The 16,504-nt window shown below is 55.6% G+C and overlaps 1 protein-coding gene across 2 annotated transcripts; it reads left to right on the top strand.

Annotated features, from left to right (window-relative positions):
- Positions 1-5,536: 5,536 nt before the first annotated feature.
- On the top strand, positions 5,537-14,999 carry RSAD1 (radical S-adenosyl methionine domain containing 1). 2 transcript variants are annotated; one of them, XM_038372195.2, is made up of 9 exons: positions 5,954-6,118; positions 8,231-8,364; positions 8,761-8,965; positions 9,227-9,592; positions 10,118-10,181; positions 10,476-10,623; positions 11,256-11,310; positions 12,854-12,957; positions 13,035-14,999. In XM_038372195.2, exons 1-9 carry the CDS (start codon positions 6,011-6,013, stop codon positions 13,141-13,143), a joined length of 1,293 nt encoding a protein of 430 aa, XP_038228123.1. In that variant the 5' UTR covers positions 5,954-6,010; the 3' UTR covers positions 13,144-14,999. The 2 variants fall into 2 exon arrangements, with proteins under 2 accessions (XP_038228124.1, XP_038228123.1); XM_038372196.2 differs by lacking the exons at positions 5,954-6,118; positions 12,854-12,957 and adding an exon at positions 5,537-5,796.
- The last annotated feature ends 1,505 nt before the right edge of the window (positions 15,000-16,504 follow it).

Here is a 16,504-nt window from a genome sequence, read left to right as displayed (position 1 = left end):
ATGATGCTGAAGTGCTCTGTTAATGCACCTGCCCGCGGAGAGAGGCTTTTCAATGGTGGCTGGAGTGGTTCATACGCTTGTAAAGCACTTTGGGATCCACCGAGCTGGAAGACCTGGGATAAATGTACCTTGTTCTTACTGCTGACAAGCTGGAGCTGGGATCCACCGAGCGGAAAGACCCAAGATAAATGTACCTTGTTCTTACTGCTGACAAGCTGGAGCTGGGATCCACCAAGCTGGAAGGCCCGGGATAAACGTACCTTGTTCTTACTGCTGACAAGCTGGAGCTGGGATCCACCGAGCAGAAAGACCTGGGATAAATGTAGCTTGTTCTTACTGCTGACAAGCTGGAGCTGGGATCCACCAAGCTGGAAGGCCCGGGATAAATGTACCTTGTTCTTACTGCTGACAAGCTGGAGCTGGGATCCACCGAGCGGAAAGACCTGGGATAAATGTACCTTGTTCTTACTGCTGACAAGCTGGAGCTGGGATCCACCGAGCGGAAAGACCTGGGATAAATGTACCTCGTTCTTACTGCTGACAAGCTGGAGCTGGGATCCACCGAGCGGAAAGACCTGGGATAAATGTACCTTGTTCTTACTGCTGACAAGCTGGAGCTGGGATCCACCGAGCGGAAAGACCTGGGATAAATGTACCTCGTTCTTACTGCTGACAAGCTGGAGCTGGGATCCACCGAGCGGAAAGACCTGGGATAAATGTACCTCGTTCTTACTGCTGACAAGCTGGAGCTGGGATCCACCGAGTGGAAAGACCTGGGATAAATGTACCTTGTTCTTACTGCTGACAAGCTGGAGCGGCTCCAGTGCTAAATTCACTTGAAACCAGAAGGAAGAGACTTCACTGGCAAATGAAACCCAGGACAAGGTGCTGCCGCTACTTCCCCCTCAGTTCCTTACAAAGGATGCTCCTGCTCCTTGCTCTTCTGGGCACCAAAAGTAGCAACTATTGCCTTCACTTTGTTATGCACACCTGACAGATATTAATGCGCTTTCCTGGCAGGTGAGACCTTCCAACTTCACCTTTGGCCCAAATCCAAGCAGGAGACGTGTGAGCCCAAAAGAGTGCTGAAAACCCCCCCTAGAGGTGGGAATTAAGTGTTCAGCAAGGCAGGCCCCTCTCTCCCTCTTCACTAGTGCATGATTAGATGTCATTACAGGTTTCAGAGGAGCAGCCATGTTTGAGCTTATGCTCAAATAAATTTGTTAGTCTCTAAGGTGCCACAAGTCCTCCTTTTCTTTAGAAGTCATTAGTTTAGCCGGTTACTACTGATGCACCAGCTGCTGTTTGGCTGTGGGAATTACTGGCGGGCCTGGTAGGACTGGCCTTTTAACGTTATTTATAGATTTATCAAAGTGCGCCCATGATAAAAAGCTCTGTACGCTGTCTACACAAACACTGGTCCCAAAGCACTGCCTTCGTTCTCCTAGGCAGTTCCCCGCAACAGGCAATATTATGAGTAAACAGCTGAGATTTGCCCCCTACCCTGAAGGTCAAGAAAATCAGGCTCTGTCACTGCCGGTGCTGTTAGCAAAAGCAGCCCAGCAGATCCCAGCCATGGCAAAGAGTCTCTGAGGAACCAGACAGGACCCAGACCATAGTGAGTTATATAGCTCAACGCCACCTCCTCAAACTGCAACTGGAAGCTAATGTGATCTTTGGAGAACAGATGTAACAAGCTCCCTGGGCTTAGCAATGCTATTTGGGGGGGCAGTGTGGCCTCACGGATAGCACACTGACTGGACGTACAAGATCTAGATTCTGTTCCTGGCTCTGCCACGGGCCCACTGAGGTAACCTTGGGCAAGTTACATCACTTGTCTGTGCCTCAGTTTCCCCATATGGATAATGGTACTGACCTCCTTTGTAAAGTGCTTTGAGATCTACTGATGAAAAGCACTGGATAAAATCCGTACAATGGTGTTGTAGCCAGGTTGGTCCCAGGTATTAGTGAGACAAGGTGGGTGAGGCAATATCTTTTATTGGATCAGCTTCTGTTGGTGAGAGACAAGCTTTGACCTCAGACAAGTCATTCCCCGCCTCTGTCCCTCAGTTTCCTCATCTCTAAATTGGGGAAATACTTTGAAATCAGTGGTTGAAGGGCACGGACTCAGAGGTAGGTATTACTAATTAAACACACTGCGCATACCAGAGGAACGCCACCTGAGGAGTTAAAGAACGTGACCAGCCAGGCCTCCCAACAGGGCTTGAAAAATGCACTCATTGACTCGCTGCTGCCAAGAGGGAAAGTTGCCCAGGTAATTAAGCTACTCACCGGCGTGTTTGCAGGATAAGGGCCTGTGTACATACTTTATAAGTACCAGATTATTTGATGGTTTCCTGACAAGAAAATCCAGGCCTAGAGGGTATAAATTCATGAGACACAATATCCCCTTGGGAACGTTCCAGTCATTTAATTATACCTGGAAACACTTACTGTTAATGAAACGGCTTGGTTTTTAGTACTGAATGTTGGGGAAGTGAGCGTTGCCTGAAAAACAGGAGGGTGGAAAGTCCATCCCATGTGCCCCGGACACAACGGAGTCGTCTTCTCTAGGTTGAGCTGTGTGTTTTCAATCAGGAACTTTATCACACCCTGGCCAATGTCACGCACGGAATGATGGCACATGGCACCATACAACACCAACTACTAGCCTGCTGCCTTTGTGTGCTGCTCTTCAACAGAGTCGGTGCCGCACACAGAGCATGTGGGAACGGACACCTCCAGCAGGGTTGTTACAGAGATTGGGACTTAATTCTATCCCAAAGCCCCCTTCTAAAGCTCACCGTAGCACCCAGATCTCCTGCTCCCCAACCGGCCTCAACCTTCACGCTGCAAAAAAGGCTCTTTCAGTTATTTGTCCGTTTATACTGTAACTGGGGAAGGCTACAAGAATGGGGGTAGAAACGGGGAAGGTGTGTGTGGCTGAGGTTAAGACTGGAGTGGGGGTGGGAATGGGGTGAAAGGGTTGGTAGGGAATGGGGGAGCTGTGAGGTAAGAACAGGGGGAGGAAGGGGTGGCTGGGGGGCAGTAACAGAGAGAAGGAAGTGGTGGTGGGGGGAACTGTGGGTTAGGAACAGGGGGATGAAGGGGTGGCTGGTTAGGACTGAGATCGGGGGTTGGGAAGAAGGGGGTAGGAACAGGGGTAGGAAGTGGTGTTGGGGGCAGCAGGGGATAGGGACACGGGAAGGAAGAGGTTGCTGGTTAGGGTTGCAGGAGGACCAAGTGGGGACTGGTGGGGGAGCTGTGGGGTAGGAACAGGGGGATGGAGCGGGGGCTGGTTAGGGCTGAGATGGGGAGGGGGCGGTAGGAGCAGGGGAGATGAAGGGGAAGCTGCAGGGTAGGAACAGGGGGATGGGTGGGCTGGTGAGGGCTGAGATGGGGAGGGGGCGGTAGGAGCGGGGGCATGAAGGGGGACCTGGGGGGTAGGAACAGGGGGATGCGGGGGGCTGGTGAGGGCTGAGATGGGGAGGGGCAGTAGGAGCAGGGTGGACAAAGGAGGAGCTGGGGGGTAGGAACAGGGGGCTGGAGGGGGGCTGGTGAGGGCTGAGATGGGGAGGGGGTGGTAGGAGCAGGGGGGACGAAGGGGGAGCTGGGGGGTAGGAACAGGGGGATGCGGGGGGCTGGTGAGGGCTGAGATGGGGAAGGGCGGTAGGAGCGGAGCAGAGCGGGGAGGTAGGAACAGGGGGATGGAGGGGGGCTGGTGAGGACTGAGATGGGGAGGGGCGGTAGGAGCAGGGGGGCAAAGGGGGAGCTGGGGGGTAGGAACAGGGGGATGCGGGGGGCTGGTGAGGGCTGAGATGGGGAGGGGGCGGTAGGAGCAGGGGGGCGAAGGGGGAGCTGGGGGTAGGAACAGGGGGATGTGGGGGGCTGGTGAGGGCTGAGATGCGGAGGGGCGGTAGGAGCAGGGGGGCAAAGGGGGAGCTGGGGGTAGGAACAGGGGGATGCGGGGGGCTGGTGAGGGCTGAGATGGGGAGGGGGCGGTAGGAGCAGGGGGGCGAAGGGGGAGCTGGGGGTAGGAACAGGGGGATGCGGGGGGCTGGTGAGGGCTGAGATGCGGGGGCGAAGGGGGAGCTGGGGGTAGGAACAGGGGGATGCGGGGGGCTGGTGAGGGCTGAGATGGGGAGGGGGCGGTAGGAGCAGGGGGGCGAAGGGGGAGCTGGGGGTAGGAACAGGGGGATGCGGGGGGCTGGTGAGGGCTGAGATGCGGGGGCGAAGGGGGAGCTGGGGGTAGGAACAGGGGGATGCGGGGGGCTGGTGAGGGCTGAGATGCGGAGGGGCGGTAGGAGCAGGGGGGCAAAGGGGGAGCTGGGGGTAGGAACAGGGGGATGCGGGGGGCTGGTGAGGGCTGAGATGGGGAGGGGGCGGTAGGAGCAGGGGGGCGAAGGGGGAGCTGGGGGTAGGAACAGGGGGATGCGGGGGGCTGGTGAGGGCTGAGATGCGGAGGGGCGGTAGGAGCAGGGGGGCAAAGGGGGAGCTGGGGGTAGGAACAGGGGGATGCGGGGGGCTGGTGAGGGCTGAGATGGGGAGGGGGCGGTAGGAGCAGGGGGGCAAAGGGGGAGCTGGGGGGTAGGAACAGGGGGATGGAGGGGGGCTGGTGAGGGCTGAGATGGGGAAGGGCGGTAGGAGCGGAGCAGAGCGGGGAGGTAGGAACAGGGGGATGGAGGGGGGCTGGTGAGGACTGAGATGGGGAGGGGCGGTAGGAGCAGGGGGGCAAAGGGGGAGCTGGGGGTAGGAACAGGGGGATGCGGGGGGCTGGTGAGGGCTGAGATGGGGAGGGGGCGGTAGGAGCAGGGGGGCGAAGGGGGAGCTGGGGGTAGGAACAGGGGGATGCGGGGGGCTGGTGAGGGCTGAGATGCGGGGGCGAAGGGGGAGCTGGGGGTAGGAACAGGGGGATGCGGGGGGCTGGTGAGGGCTGAGATGCGGAGGGGCGGTAGGAGCAGGGGGGCAAAGGGGGAGCTGGGGGTAGGAACAGGGGGATGCGGGGGGCTGGTGAGGGCTGAGATGCGGGGGCGAAGGGGGAGCTGGGGGTAGGAACAGGGGGATGCGGGGGGCTGGTGAGGGCTGAGATGCGGGGGCGAAGGGGGGAGCTGGGGGTAGGAACAGGGGGATGCGGGGGGCTGGTGAGGGCTGAGATGCGGGGGCGAAGGGGGAGCTGGGGGTAGGAACAGGGGGATGCGGGGGGCTGGTGAGGGCTGAGATGCGGGGGCGAAGGGGGAGCTGGGGGTAGGAACAGGGGGATGCGGGGGGCTGGTGAGGGCTGAGATGCGGGGGCGAAGGGGAGCTGGGGGGTAGGAACAGGGGGATGCGGGGGGCTGGTGAGGGCTGAGATGCGGGGGCGAAGGGGGAGCTGGGGGTAGGAACAGGGGGATGCGGGGGGCTGGTGAGGGCTGAGATGCGGGGGCGAAGGGGGAGCTGGGGGTAGGAACAGGGGGATGCGGGGGGCTGGTGAGGGCTGAGATGCGGAGGGGCGGTAGGAGCGGGGAGGTAGGAACAGGGGATGTTAGATGGGTGGGATCTGAGTTACCCAGGAAAGAATTTCCTGTAGTCTCTGGCTGGTGAATCTTGCCCATATGCTCGGGGTTCAGCTGATCGCCATATCTGGGGGCGGGAAGGGATTTGCCTCCAGGGCAGATTGGGACAGGCCCTGGCGGTTTTTCGCCTTGCTCTGGGGCACGGGGCACTTGCTGGAGGCTTCCCGGCTCCTTGGTCTCGAAGCCCCGACGCGAGGCCTTCAAGCGCTCAGACACACGGGAGGCTTTCCGCAGGAGCGGGCGGGTGAGACTCTGGGGCCTGCGCTGCGCAGGAGGCCCGGCCGCGGGCTCAGAACGGGCCCTTCTGCCCGGAGCACCCTGTGCCTCTACGAGCGGGGGGCGAAGCGGGGGCTGCTGGGGGAGGGGAGCGGCCTGAGCGCGGCACTGGGGGCGGGGGGCTCCCGGCCACGCCCGCTGCGGAGCCGGCCGCTCCCTCCCTGGGACCGGCGGGGCGGCTCATGGCGGCGGCGGCGCGGGGCTGGCGGCACCCTCGGGCCTGGCTGGCCGCGGCGCGGACGCATCGGGCGCCGCAGCCGCCCCGCGCGCAGGCGGCCCTCTACGTGCACGTGAGTGCGGGCCGGGCCACGGGCGCGCGCGCCCCGAGTGTGCGCGCGCGCGCCCGTGCCCCTGGCGGGTGACCCGTCCGGGCCGGGCTCCTGCGACCTTGTGCGCGGACGGGAGCTGAGGCCCAGGGCGGGGGCAAGGGATGGCCCCGCTGACTGTGGCCGATCCCCCTAGGGAGGGGCTGGGCGCCCCAGCCCGTGTCCTGGGATCCCACCCTGCTCGCTATCGTTTGGCCGCCTGGGCCGGAGTCCGGGTGCGCAGCTGGGTCACCCGAGCCCCGTGCAGCAGGTGGGGTAGGCTGCGCCCCCCTGTCCGCCCTCGAGTCCTAGAGGGTGGGAGTAGGAGCGCGTGACGGACGCCTGGGGCCCCCGGCTGTAGGGCAGCTGCAGGGGTAGTGCCCAGCTCAGGTGTGCATGTGCTAACATGGGTCAAGTTGGGGTGCCAAACTAGCAGTGCAGGCTCAGCTAGCCGCCCCGTGCACGCCGAGATCCTAGGGCACGTGCCCTGGTGGCTAGACCAAGCCACCCCTGCCAACGCAGTCACCCGGCTATTTTTAGGTGCAAGCTGGAGCACAGCTAGCACAGGCCCGCTAACCCAAGCTGGGAATTACACCTCCCAGTTGCAATGTAGACGTATCCTTAGTCAGGACAAGGCTTTGGCCTGTATGAATCTCTGGGTCTGAACTTCTGTACTAAATGTAAGATGGTGCCATCTTTACTGGGAAGGAAACTGCCCCAGGATTTGAGTGAGGTCTCCAATATAATCTATGGCCTAGGTTCAATAGCTGGCAGTCGAAGCTAGACAAATTCAGACTAGAAATAAGGCACACGTTATTTAGCAGTGAGGGTAGTTAACTGTTGGAACAGTGTACCACGCGTGGTTTCTCCATTACTGGATACTTTTAAATCAAGATGGGATTTTTTTCCAGAAGTTCTCCTCTCGCTCCCGGTGGGGCCTGATCTTGGCTGGTCCCTGGGCACTATCATAATACAGTAGAACCTCAGAGTTATGAACACCAGAGTTATGACCCCAGTAGGGTTGCCAGGCATCCGATTTTCGACCAGAACTCCCGGTCAAAAAGGGACCCTGGCAGCTCTGGTCAGCGCTGCTGATCAGGCCATTAAAAGTCTGGTCAGTGGCACAGCAGTGTCAGGCAGGCTCCCTGGCTCCACGCGGCTCCCAGAAGCAGCGACGTGTCCCCGCTCCGGCTCCTGGGTGACGGGGCGGCCCGGAAGCTCCATGTGCTGCCCCTGCCCCGAGCGCCAACTCTGCAGCTCCCATTAGCTGGGAACCACGGCCACTGGGAGCTGTGGGGGTGGCGCCTGCGGACGGGACATGCTGCTTGGCCGCCCCTGCACCTAGCAGCTGGAGGGGGGACATGCTGCTGCTTCTGGGAGCCGTGTGAGATAAGCGCTGCTCGGAGCCTGCACCCCTCACCCCTCCAGCACCCCATTCCGCTGCCCCAGCCCTGAGCCCCTCCCGCACCCAAACTCCTTCCCAAGGCCCGCCCCCAACCCTTTGCCCCAGCCCTGAGCCCCCTTCCGCACCCCAATCTCCTGCCCCAGCCCAGTGAAAATGAGCAAGTGAGCGAGGGATGGAGTGAGCGGGGGTAGGGGAGTGGGCAGGGCCTTGGAGAAGGGACGGGGTGGAGCCTCAGGGCAGGGGGGCAAGGGTATTTGGGTTTTCTGTGGCCAGAAAGTTGGCAACCCTAGATCCCAGTCAGCCACACACCTCATTTGGAACTGGAAGTGTGCAGTCAGGCAGCAGCACAAACAAACAAAAGCCAGCACAGTGCTGTGTTAAATGTAAATTACTAAAAAAAGAGAGGGAAAGCAGCATTTTTTTCTGCATAGTGAAGTTTCAAACCTGTCTGAAGTCAGTGTTCAGCTGTAAGCTTTTGAAAGAACCACCAGAACGTTTTGTTCGGAGCTATGAACAACCTTCATTCCCGAGGGGTTTGTAACTCTGAGGTTCTCCTGTAAACATATTAATAATACAAACAGGAATGAATTAAGGGAAGCCCTGTGACCAGTGTCATGGGAGGTCAGACTAGATGATCACAATGGTCCCTTCTGGCCTTGGAGTCTGTGAATCCTGGTCCCCGTGTCTCTTAGTGGCCGTACTGCCAGAAACGCTGCAGCTACTGCAACTTCAACAAGTACATCCCCCGGGGCCTAGACGAGGAGTCCATGAGGAGCTGTCTCACTCGGGAAGCCCAGACCCTGATCCGGCTCAGTCAAGTCCAGAGGTGGGTCCTGCAGGAGGAAAGGGGAGGTAATGTAGTTCTTTGTGGCTTTACACCAAAGCCCCAACAGCAGCCAGGGAAAGCGGCATGTGGGAGGCAGAGGTGGTTATATCCGCCCAGCTGTATTCCACAAAGGCTGTGCTGGCCTTTAGCTTTGCACCCGACCCAGAGCTGCCGGGAGGCTGGGAGTGGCTTCTTTGACACTGTTCCCCTTTCCTGCTTGGGCAGGAGCTGAAGCTGGGGCTTTGCGGTAAGGGTCCATTGAGGTCCGAGGGTGGGGACGTCCTGCCTGAAAGCAGGTGTCCCCTGGGGCATGGGAGGCAGTGAGTCTGGAGGTAGCCTGCAGAGCAGCCCATTCACCCTGTGAGACTCCAGGCCTCTCTCCCCTCCGCTCGGCAGGATCAGCTCGGTGTTCTTCGGCGGGGGCACCCCGAGCCTGGCCAGCCCACTCACCATCGCTGCTGTCCTGGAGACCGTCTCCCGCTGCGCCCACTTGGCGGCGGACGCCGAGGTCACTCTGGAAGCCAATCCCACCTCAGCAGGTGCCTCGCAGCTGGCGGGATTCCGGGCGTCGGGCGTCAATCGCCTCTCCATTGGCATCCAGGTGAGAGCAGGAGATTTACCCTTCTTACCTCTCAGGCATGCCCTCCCCCGCCCCCCATGCTCTTCTCTCAGGGACACTCTCTTTCCCTACTCCCACAGGGTCCTGCTCTATCTCGCTCCCTCCTTCACTCTCTTTCTCCCTCTTGCTGTCTCCTCACCTGCCCTTCTCATCCCTCTCTGGGGCTTCCCCGTGCTCCCTCCCCCAAAACCTCTCTAAAGCAGCCTAAAGCACCTCGCCGCAGGTCATTCTCATTCTCCGCAGTCCCTGCACGATGAAGAGCTGAGGCTTCTTGGGAGGAACCACACAGCTGATGAGGCTCTGGGGACCTTGGAAGAGGCAAAGAAGCTGTTTCCCGGCCGCACGTCCGTTGACCTCATCTTTGGCCTCCCTGGCCAGAGTGTTTCCTCGTGGGCCAGGGGGTTAGAAGAGCTGCTTCAGCTGTGTGATGACCACGTGTCTCTGTACCAGCTGACGCTGGAGAGGGGCACCTCCCTCTTCAAGCAGGTCCAGCGGGGCTCTCTGCCCGTGCCCAAGCAGGAGGTGGTGGCGGAGATGTATGAATCTGCCCGGGAGATGCTGCGGGACGTGGGATTCCGGCAGTACGAGGTCTCCAATTTTGCCAGGAATGTGAGTCCCTCCCCTCAGCCTTTTGCAGTGTGTCCCAGATCTAAGTGGGGGGAGAATAAACCCAAATAATTCAGAATGCAACTGGTGAGAGGATCTGAGCTTCCCAAGCCGGGGACGTGTTGCGGGGGGAGATGTGAGGGAGCAGACGCAGGCCCAGGGGAACTCTCTCTGGATGTCAGGAGTGGGGACGAGCGCTGAGCATGCCATCTGCTAGCAATGTGTGCTGAGATTCCCTCTCAGCAGGGAGCTGGGGTGAGCAAGGAAGCTGGACTGTCCTCTCAGCCCAGGAGTGAGATGGGAAGCCCAGCACTGAAAGAGGACGCCCTGCTTACTCTGCACGCTGTGAAAAAGATAAATCCAGAACCCCACATGATGGGCCTGATCCTCCTAGGTGCTGAGCGCATACCAGTCCCGTTGAGTCCAATAGGGAGTCACCGTGCCAGAAGCCTTGAGCATCTTGGAGGAATGGGTCCAAAGAGATTTGATCCCTTTTCCTGGCTTACGGTGTGTCGTTTTCTCCTGCAGGGGGCGCTCAGTACCCACAACCTGTCCTATTGGCAAGGCAGCCAGTACATAGGGATTGGGCCAGGTGAGTTCCCTGGGAAAGTAAGAGGCACACAGGATCTCACCAGATGGGGCTGTGTATAGAACTACAAAGCAGCCTCTACGCTGGGGTCCAGTGACCTCTACAAGGAGCTGCTGTGAGGAAGCTCATCCTCCCAGTGCACTGTTGCAGGGCCCTGGGTGATGACTGACCATCGCAGGGCACCACCTCTCGCCCCCCAAGCAGCCCCATGGCTCTGACCCAAGGGGCAGTGCTGCTCTGGGGGTGATGAACTCCAGCAGGGAAGGGATGCTGCAGAAATGCCTGTCTTTATCCTAGGAGCTCATGGGAGGTTTGTGCCGCGAGCACATGGCGAGAGCCTTCGGGAAGCCAGGATACAGACCCTGGAGCCGGACAGCTGGACGAAGGAGGTGCTGGCCTGTGGACACGGGACCCGGAAGCGGACTGTGCTGAGCCAGCTGGAGGTGTGAGTATTGGGGCAGGGCCCACAGTCGGCTAACCCCAGGTGGTGTCTGACTCCTCCACCCCCCCTCCTCCTCAGCATCTTGGTGCATGTGGCCTTTCCTGCAAGCAACTGAGATAAAATAACCCGGGCGTGGGTCACTTGCCAGGACTGTGTGGAGATATCTCACCATCACTTCCCTGCCTTTGCAGGGCCTCGAGCATTGATGCCCCTCGGTCCTGCCCGTTCTCTGCCTGTGGCACATATTGGGTCTCCTGTGGACTGTGAGACTTTGGGCTAGTTTTGATTGTTGGGCTTAGTGTGCGGGGGCTGGGGGCTGGTGGTGGCCTGTGACATGCAGGAGGTCAGGCTAGATGATCTTGTGCTCCCTTCTGGCCTTAAACTCTATGCTTCTAACCGAGCGGGAGCCCGATCCTGCCATTCTCCTGCGGGCTAAACTATGAAAGACTATGGGAGCTTTGCCAGCAGGGCTGCAGTCTCAGGCCCTTGAAGGAGAACAATGTGGGCAGCCTTTTCCCACTTGCACTCAGGTGCTCCCCTTTGCCTTCCTTGCACCTTCAGCCCCAGCTGCAGGACCACCTTCGGGAGCCCCCTGGTGACCCCGCAGCCCTCCAGCATCGCTCTTTGTGTTGTAGGTTGGAGGAGGTTTTGGTCCTGGGGCTCCGCACGGACATAGGAATCACACACCAGGTGAGAGCTGGCTCTCGGTTGTAGCAGCCTGTCCTGCGGGGGTTGGAACTCTCAGAGCATGGCTTTCACAGCTGGCAGCGGACAGGGCCAGCAAGAGGAACCATTTCCAAGGAGAGCTCTGGTCAAGTGCTGTGTGTGGACTGGCTCGGCAAGGAGTGGTCTGTTCTCTGCTGGGATTCTAAGCAGCTCTGGAACTCTCACAGGGATTTCCTTAGTCTGAATTGCCAAGATGTCACCCCCTGGCCCAGTACAGCTGCTATGGGCTGAAAGCCCCCAGGGGCAGATGTTTAAAGGTATTTAGGTGCTTAGAGATGCAGATAGGCATTTGAAATCAAAGGGAGTTAGGCACCAGGTAGCTTTTGAAAATCCCACTAAGTGCCTAAATGCCTTTGAAAGTTTGGCCCAAGGTCATCAAGTCCAAACGGTGAATTCAGTAATTCCACAAACCTTTACAGTCAGGATACTGGTCCCAGCCCCAGTCACGTGCAGTAGGACAGGATTTGATTGTTTGTGGCACCTTTGATATTCCAATCTCATGCTTGGATCACACATTGCTGGGCACAGTATACAAAGTACAGTAGAAGTTATCAACACCGGAGTTTTGAACTGACCAGTCTACTACACACCGCAGTTGGAACCAGAAGTACGCAATCAGGCAGCAGCAGAGACAAAAAAACAGCACAGTGCTGTGTTTAAACATAAACTGCTAAAAAAATAAGGGAAAGCAGGATTTTTCTTCTGGATAGTGGATAGAAAGTTTCTGATAGAAGTTTCTGGATAGAAGTTTCAAAGCTGTATGAAGTCAATGCTGGGTTGTAAACTTTTGAAAGAACCACCAGAACGTTTTGTTCAGAGTTACGGACATTTCAGAGTTATGAACAACCTCCATTCCGGAGGGGTTCGTAATTCTGAGGTTCTACTGTAAATGCATTTAACAATAATAGATGCGACAGTGCGGTGATTGGACTTGGCAGACAGGTTCTCCCACCCTGTAGCCCTGACTTCTAGGAGAGAGAGAGAGGAGTTCAGTCTCTGTTGGCCAGTCAGGTGTATTACCCACTGGGCCATGCGAACAACTCCTTGGACTGCATGCCACAGCGAGAGATTTCAAGGGGCTTCTGTTCAACCTCCTTTTTTAATGGGCACCCATAGAAACTGCAGCTGTGCTTCTGGCACCCTCAGCTGGAGATGCAAATCTTGTCATTTAGGCAGCTGAGCACCTGATTTCTCTCTCTCTCTCTGATTTCTCGATCACGACTTTCACACTGCCCCCATCACCGCAGCATCAGGCACCGTCAGGGATTGAACCATCTAAATTAAGGGTGCAAAGCCAGGTGAGTGCTATTTTTGCAGAAGCAATGCAGATGCAGAAAGGCAGGCAGCCCTGAGAAAGGCTAGGCCTCTCTGAGAGGCTCACACCCTTCCCTCTAGAGCTTTGTGTGGAATTTGTTATTAGGCAGGTGAAACTAACCCACAGAATAAAGATCAAAGCCCCAATAAACTCTCTCAAGTCAGTATTTACAAGGAGTCTCTCCCCCATCAGCACTGGCTGCAGTTTGCCGCCAGCCTGAGCCTCTGGGACGTGTTTGGAACCTCAGAGGAAGTGAAAGAGTTGGAGGATCAGGGCTTGCTGCTTTTGGACAATAGGTAAGGGACAGACTGTGGCGGGGGAAGGGCCCTGTTCTTTGATGGGGGGCGTGATCCATGTCCTATTTTTTTTCCAGGGGGCTCAGGTGCTCTTGGAAAGGTTTGGCAGTGCTGGACTCTCTGCTGCTGACCCTCCTCAACCAACTCCAGAAGTCCTGGGAAGACAGAACAGCCCATCGGACCTGAAGCTAGACAGTTCTCAACCAGAAAGCAGCAGCCTTTCCCAGCGAACTCCAGCAGTCCTGGATGGACAGGGGACCCGAAGACAGATAGATCTTGCATCCAATCTGGAAAGCATTTCAGCAGGGGAGGCTGATCCTAAGGAACAACTTGGCTCTTGGCTGAAGTCAGTTTGGAGCCCTTAGTTTTCAAAATCCAGGACTAGGGCCAAATCCAGGCTTGGAGTAAATCGGTGGAATTTGCATCTGCTTATAGCAGAGAGGAAGCTGGTTTGTTTGTTTTTTATGTGCACAATATTTGCTCAGTGGCTACTGCAGAAAATAGGGTAAAAGCATTTTAATTTTAGATTGAATGGAAAGATACATAATAGTGTGGGTTTCAGTGACTTAAACTACTTCAGTGAGGAGAGTCAATCTCTTCTAACACGGCTGCTACTCTGAAACCAGTCTCTTCTCTGCAGTCAGCATGTGATCCAATCTCCCTCCAGCAGATGGAGATAAGGAGTGAAGCGAAAATACTGCAATGTCAAACCCTGAGGAAGGGCGAGCAAGTCATTTCCTGCCCGACGCTTGCAGCATGCTCTGGACTGAACTCCCCTCGGTCAGCGTGGGCGACCGGGACGGGCTAGAGCTACCTCTCATTCTGGCCGAGTTTTCGGAAGCCCTCCGTCTCATGCCCACTAATATAGCATGTGGGTGCACCTTGCTCCCTATCCCCCTGGTTTAGATCTGTAGCACTTTTGACCTTTTACGCTGGTAAGATGGACAGGTGAGCTAAGGGCTCCCTTGCAAAGGCTGTTGGTTATTCTCTTTGCCTTTCCTCGGACTCTGCAGAGTAGCTTGCTGGTCTCAGCAACTGCCACTTAGTGCAGAAGCAGGGCACCCCAGGTCTAACTCCATCTTTCCCTTCCTGTCGTGGATACCGGAGCCACAAGCAGAGGCGATATCACAGAGACACACATCCCACAATGCCAGAAAGCTGGGAAGGTGCAGATTATGCAGCCCAGAATAATACATTATTGAGCCCCATTGTCTCCCAGGTGCAGTAGCGCCTGGGGTATCAATTCACTTCTGGAGGGAATTCAGTGCCGCCGTGACAACACTGGGGAATGAAGTGCTTTTTGCCCACCGAACAGTTACAGCATAGGCATTGGCAGGCCAAGGCTCTCCTACCCCATCCCACTAGCACGCCATAGCCCTGACTTCGTGCTAAGAGGAGAGTTTGTCTTTAGTAGTCCTCTCAGCCCTTGGTCTCACTGCTGAATGGAACGAAGGTGTAGAGACCTGTCTTTAGACGGCAATTCATATGACAGTAGCACCTAAAGGCCCCCATCTGGATCAAGGCTCTGTTGTGCCAGATGCTGTACATACACATAATAAGAGACAGTGCCTGCCCTGAAGAGCTTACAGTCTAAACAGACCAGACAGACAAAAAGTGGGAGGGGAAACAGAGGTCACACAGCAGGTCAGTGGCAGAGCCAGGAATAGAACCTGAGTCTGCTGAGTCTTAGTCCAGTGCTCTAGTCCAGGCTGCAGGACGGTTTCCAGCCCAGACATCACCTCCCTTTTACACCAAAGCAAATGCAGATATTACTGTACAGAAACTTGTGCTTCATTGTGATCCTTGCATTCCCCGTGCGGAGGAGACACAGAGGTGAGTGCCACATACCTTGGATCAGATTCAGGCCCATTATATTATGCCTAGCTTTGGTGAAGAGCTGTGCAGCTGTTGAGACGTTCCTTCTGGTCTCTGTTGAATGCAGAGTGAAGAGCTCAGGCAAGCTTGCTGATCTGTTCGGGTGTTCTGATTGCTACAGTCACGAGTAAGAAGTTTTGTTTTTAATAAACCAGCCTGTAATAGTTTGTGTCTGACTTAGTCTGGTAATTGCAGTTTAGCTGTAAGATCAATATTTGGATCCCGTGATAGATTACTCATGCAGTTTTCAAGACCTGGCAGCAGTTGTTCAAATAGAGAATAATCATTTTAAAATATTAACTTGATTTTATTTGCAATTTGTCATGAACTCCTGGAAGATGAAGAGGTAAACAGAAAAGCATATTACCCTACAGACCAGACTATAGACCAAACAAGGGTTCTTTGAGTGCTTTATAATGGAATCAATTCCATACTGGCTGGGCAGCAACTCTGTGGGCAAAAGCACCAGTCTGCAATGAGCAATAGCTCATACATAGTCCTGGATCACAGAACCTGCTTTCGATAGAGAGGATGTGAAAGTTGAGAGGCTCAGGTTAAATGTGATCATTCTGTGCTACCAGAGATGGGTAGAAGGGATCGGCGTTTTAACTTCTAACAGAAAGTTTTTACAGCTTGAATTTACCGTCCTTTTCATTCTGCAGTGTAGGGCTACAGTCAGCCTTGGGAAGGAGAAGTCCATGTGTAGCCGTGGAACTTTATGAATGACCTTCTGGCCCAAAGACAAGATTGCTACAGTGTCAACAATGTGTATTCAGCGGTTCCAAAATCAGACTAAATCCTGGGACTCTGTCCTAGATCTGTGGTTGCACGAACTGTATTTAGGTTTTTTATGAGTGTTATTAAAATACTAAAGAAATTTAGGTCCAAAGTTTGCCTGACACCTTCATCGTTATAATGGATGGGGAAAATCTCTCTGCATCCATACTAGCCGAGGGCCTGTCCTGTGTCAGGGATTATGAGTAAGCCATGTGCCAGAACAGCTGTAATTAATTTGCATTGCAAATTCTAGGTCTATGTTTCAGATGTTTTTGTTTTACCTTTTCCCATTCTCCACTGCTATTTTTAGCTCATAGTGACTAAGGCTTTGTCTACACTGGACTTCCGTCTGTAAAACTTTTGTCATTCAGGGGTGTGAAAAAAACACCCCCCAAATGACAAAGTTTTACCGATGAAAAGTGCCAGTTCGTCGCCTGCCGACAAAGCTATCATTGCTCATTGGGGATGGAAGTTTTTTGTTGTCGGGAGAGCTCTCTCCCGCTGACAAACACCAGCTACATAGCGCGCCTTTTAGCGGCACAGTTGTAGCAGCACTGCTGTGTTGCTAAAAGGTGTGTAGTGTAGACATAGCCTAGAAAGTAAAATTCTGAGTGATCCTGCAGAAATAAGGAATTTATTATTATTTATTTGTTTTTATTATGCAAGTACTTAGAGGCCATGTCTGGCATCAGAGCCCCAATATGCTAGATGCTGTCTAGACACAAAGTAAGAGATGGACCCTGCCTCGAAGAATTTATAAGCTAAATAGACGTGACAGATAAAAGGTGGGAGATAAGAAGTGAATAATTAATAGGAAATTCCACTTGCTGCCATCTGTGGCTTTTGCTGAGGAGTCTCCCGCACATGTGAGTTAGGAAAAGTTAAACTCCCTTCC

The sequence above is a fragment of the Dermochelys coriacea genome, chromosome 14 (genome assembly GCF_009764565.3).
Source record: "Dermochelys coriacea isolate rDerCor1 chromosome 14, rDerCor1.pri.v4, whole genome shotgun sequence".
NCBI classification, from domain to species: Eukaryota; Metazoa; Chordata; order Testudines; family Dermochelyidae; genus Dermochelys; species Dermochelys coriacea.
Note: the sequence above shows the minus strand (reverse complement) of the source record. Positions and strands in the feature narration are given on the sequence as shown.

What these genes read in the sequence shown, in the direction of transcription:
- RSAD1 (XM_038372195.2), top strand. Translation starts at nt 6,011, where the DNA reads ATGGCGGCGGCGGCGCGGGGCTGGCGGCACCCTCGGGCCTGGCTGGCC. An exon ending in GCCTCTCCATTGGCATCCAG is followed by an intron (nt 8,966 to 9,226) that starts GTGAGAGCAGGA and finishes CATTCTCCGCAG; the next exon opens with TCCCTGCACGATGAAGAGCT. An exon ending in TTGCTGCTTTTGGACAATAG is followed by an intron (nt 12,958 to 13,034) that starts GTAAGGGACAGA and finishes TTTTTTTTCCAG; the next exon opens with GGGGCTCAGGTGCTCTTGGA.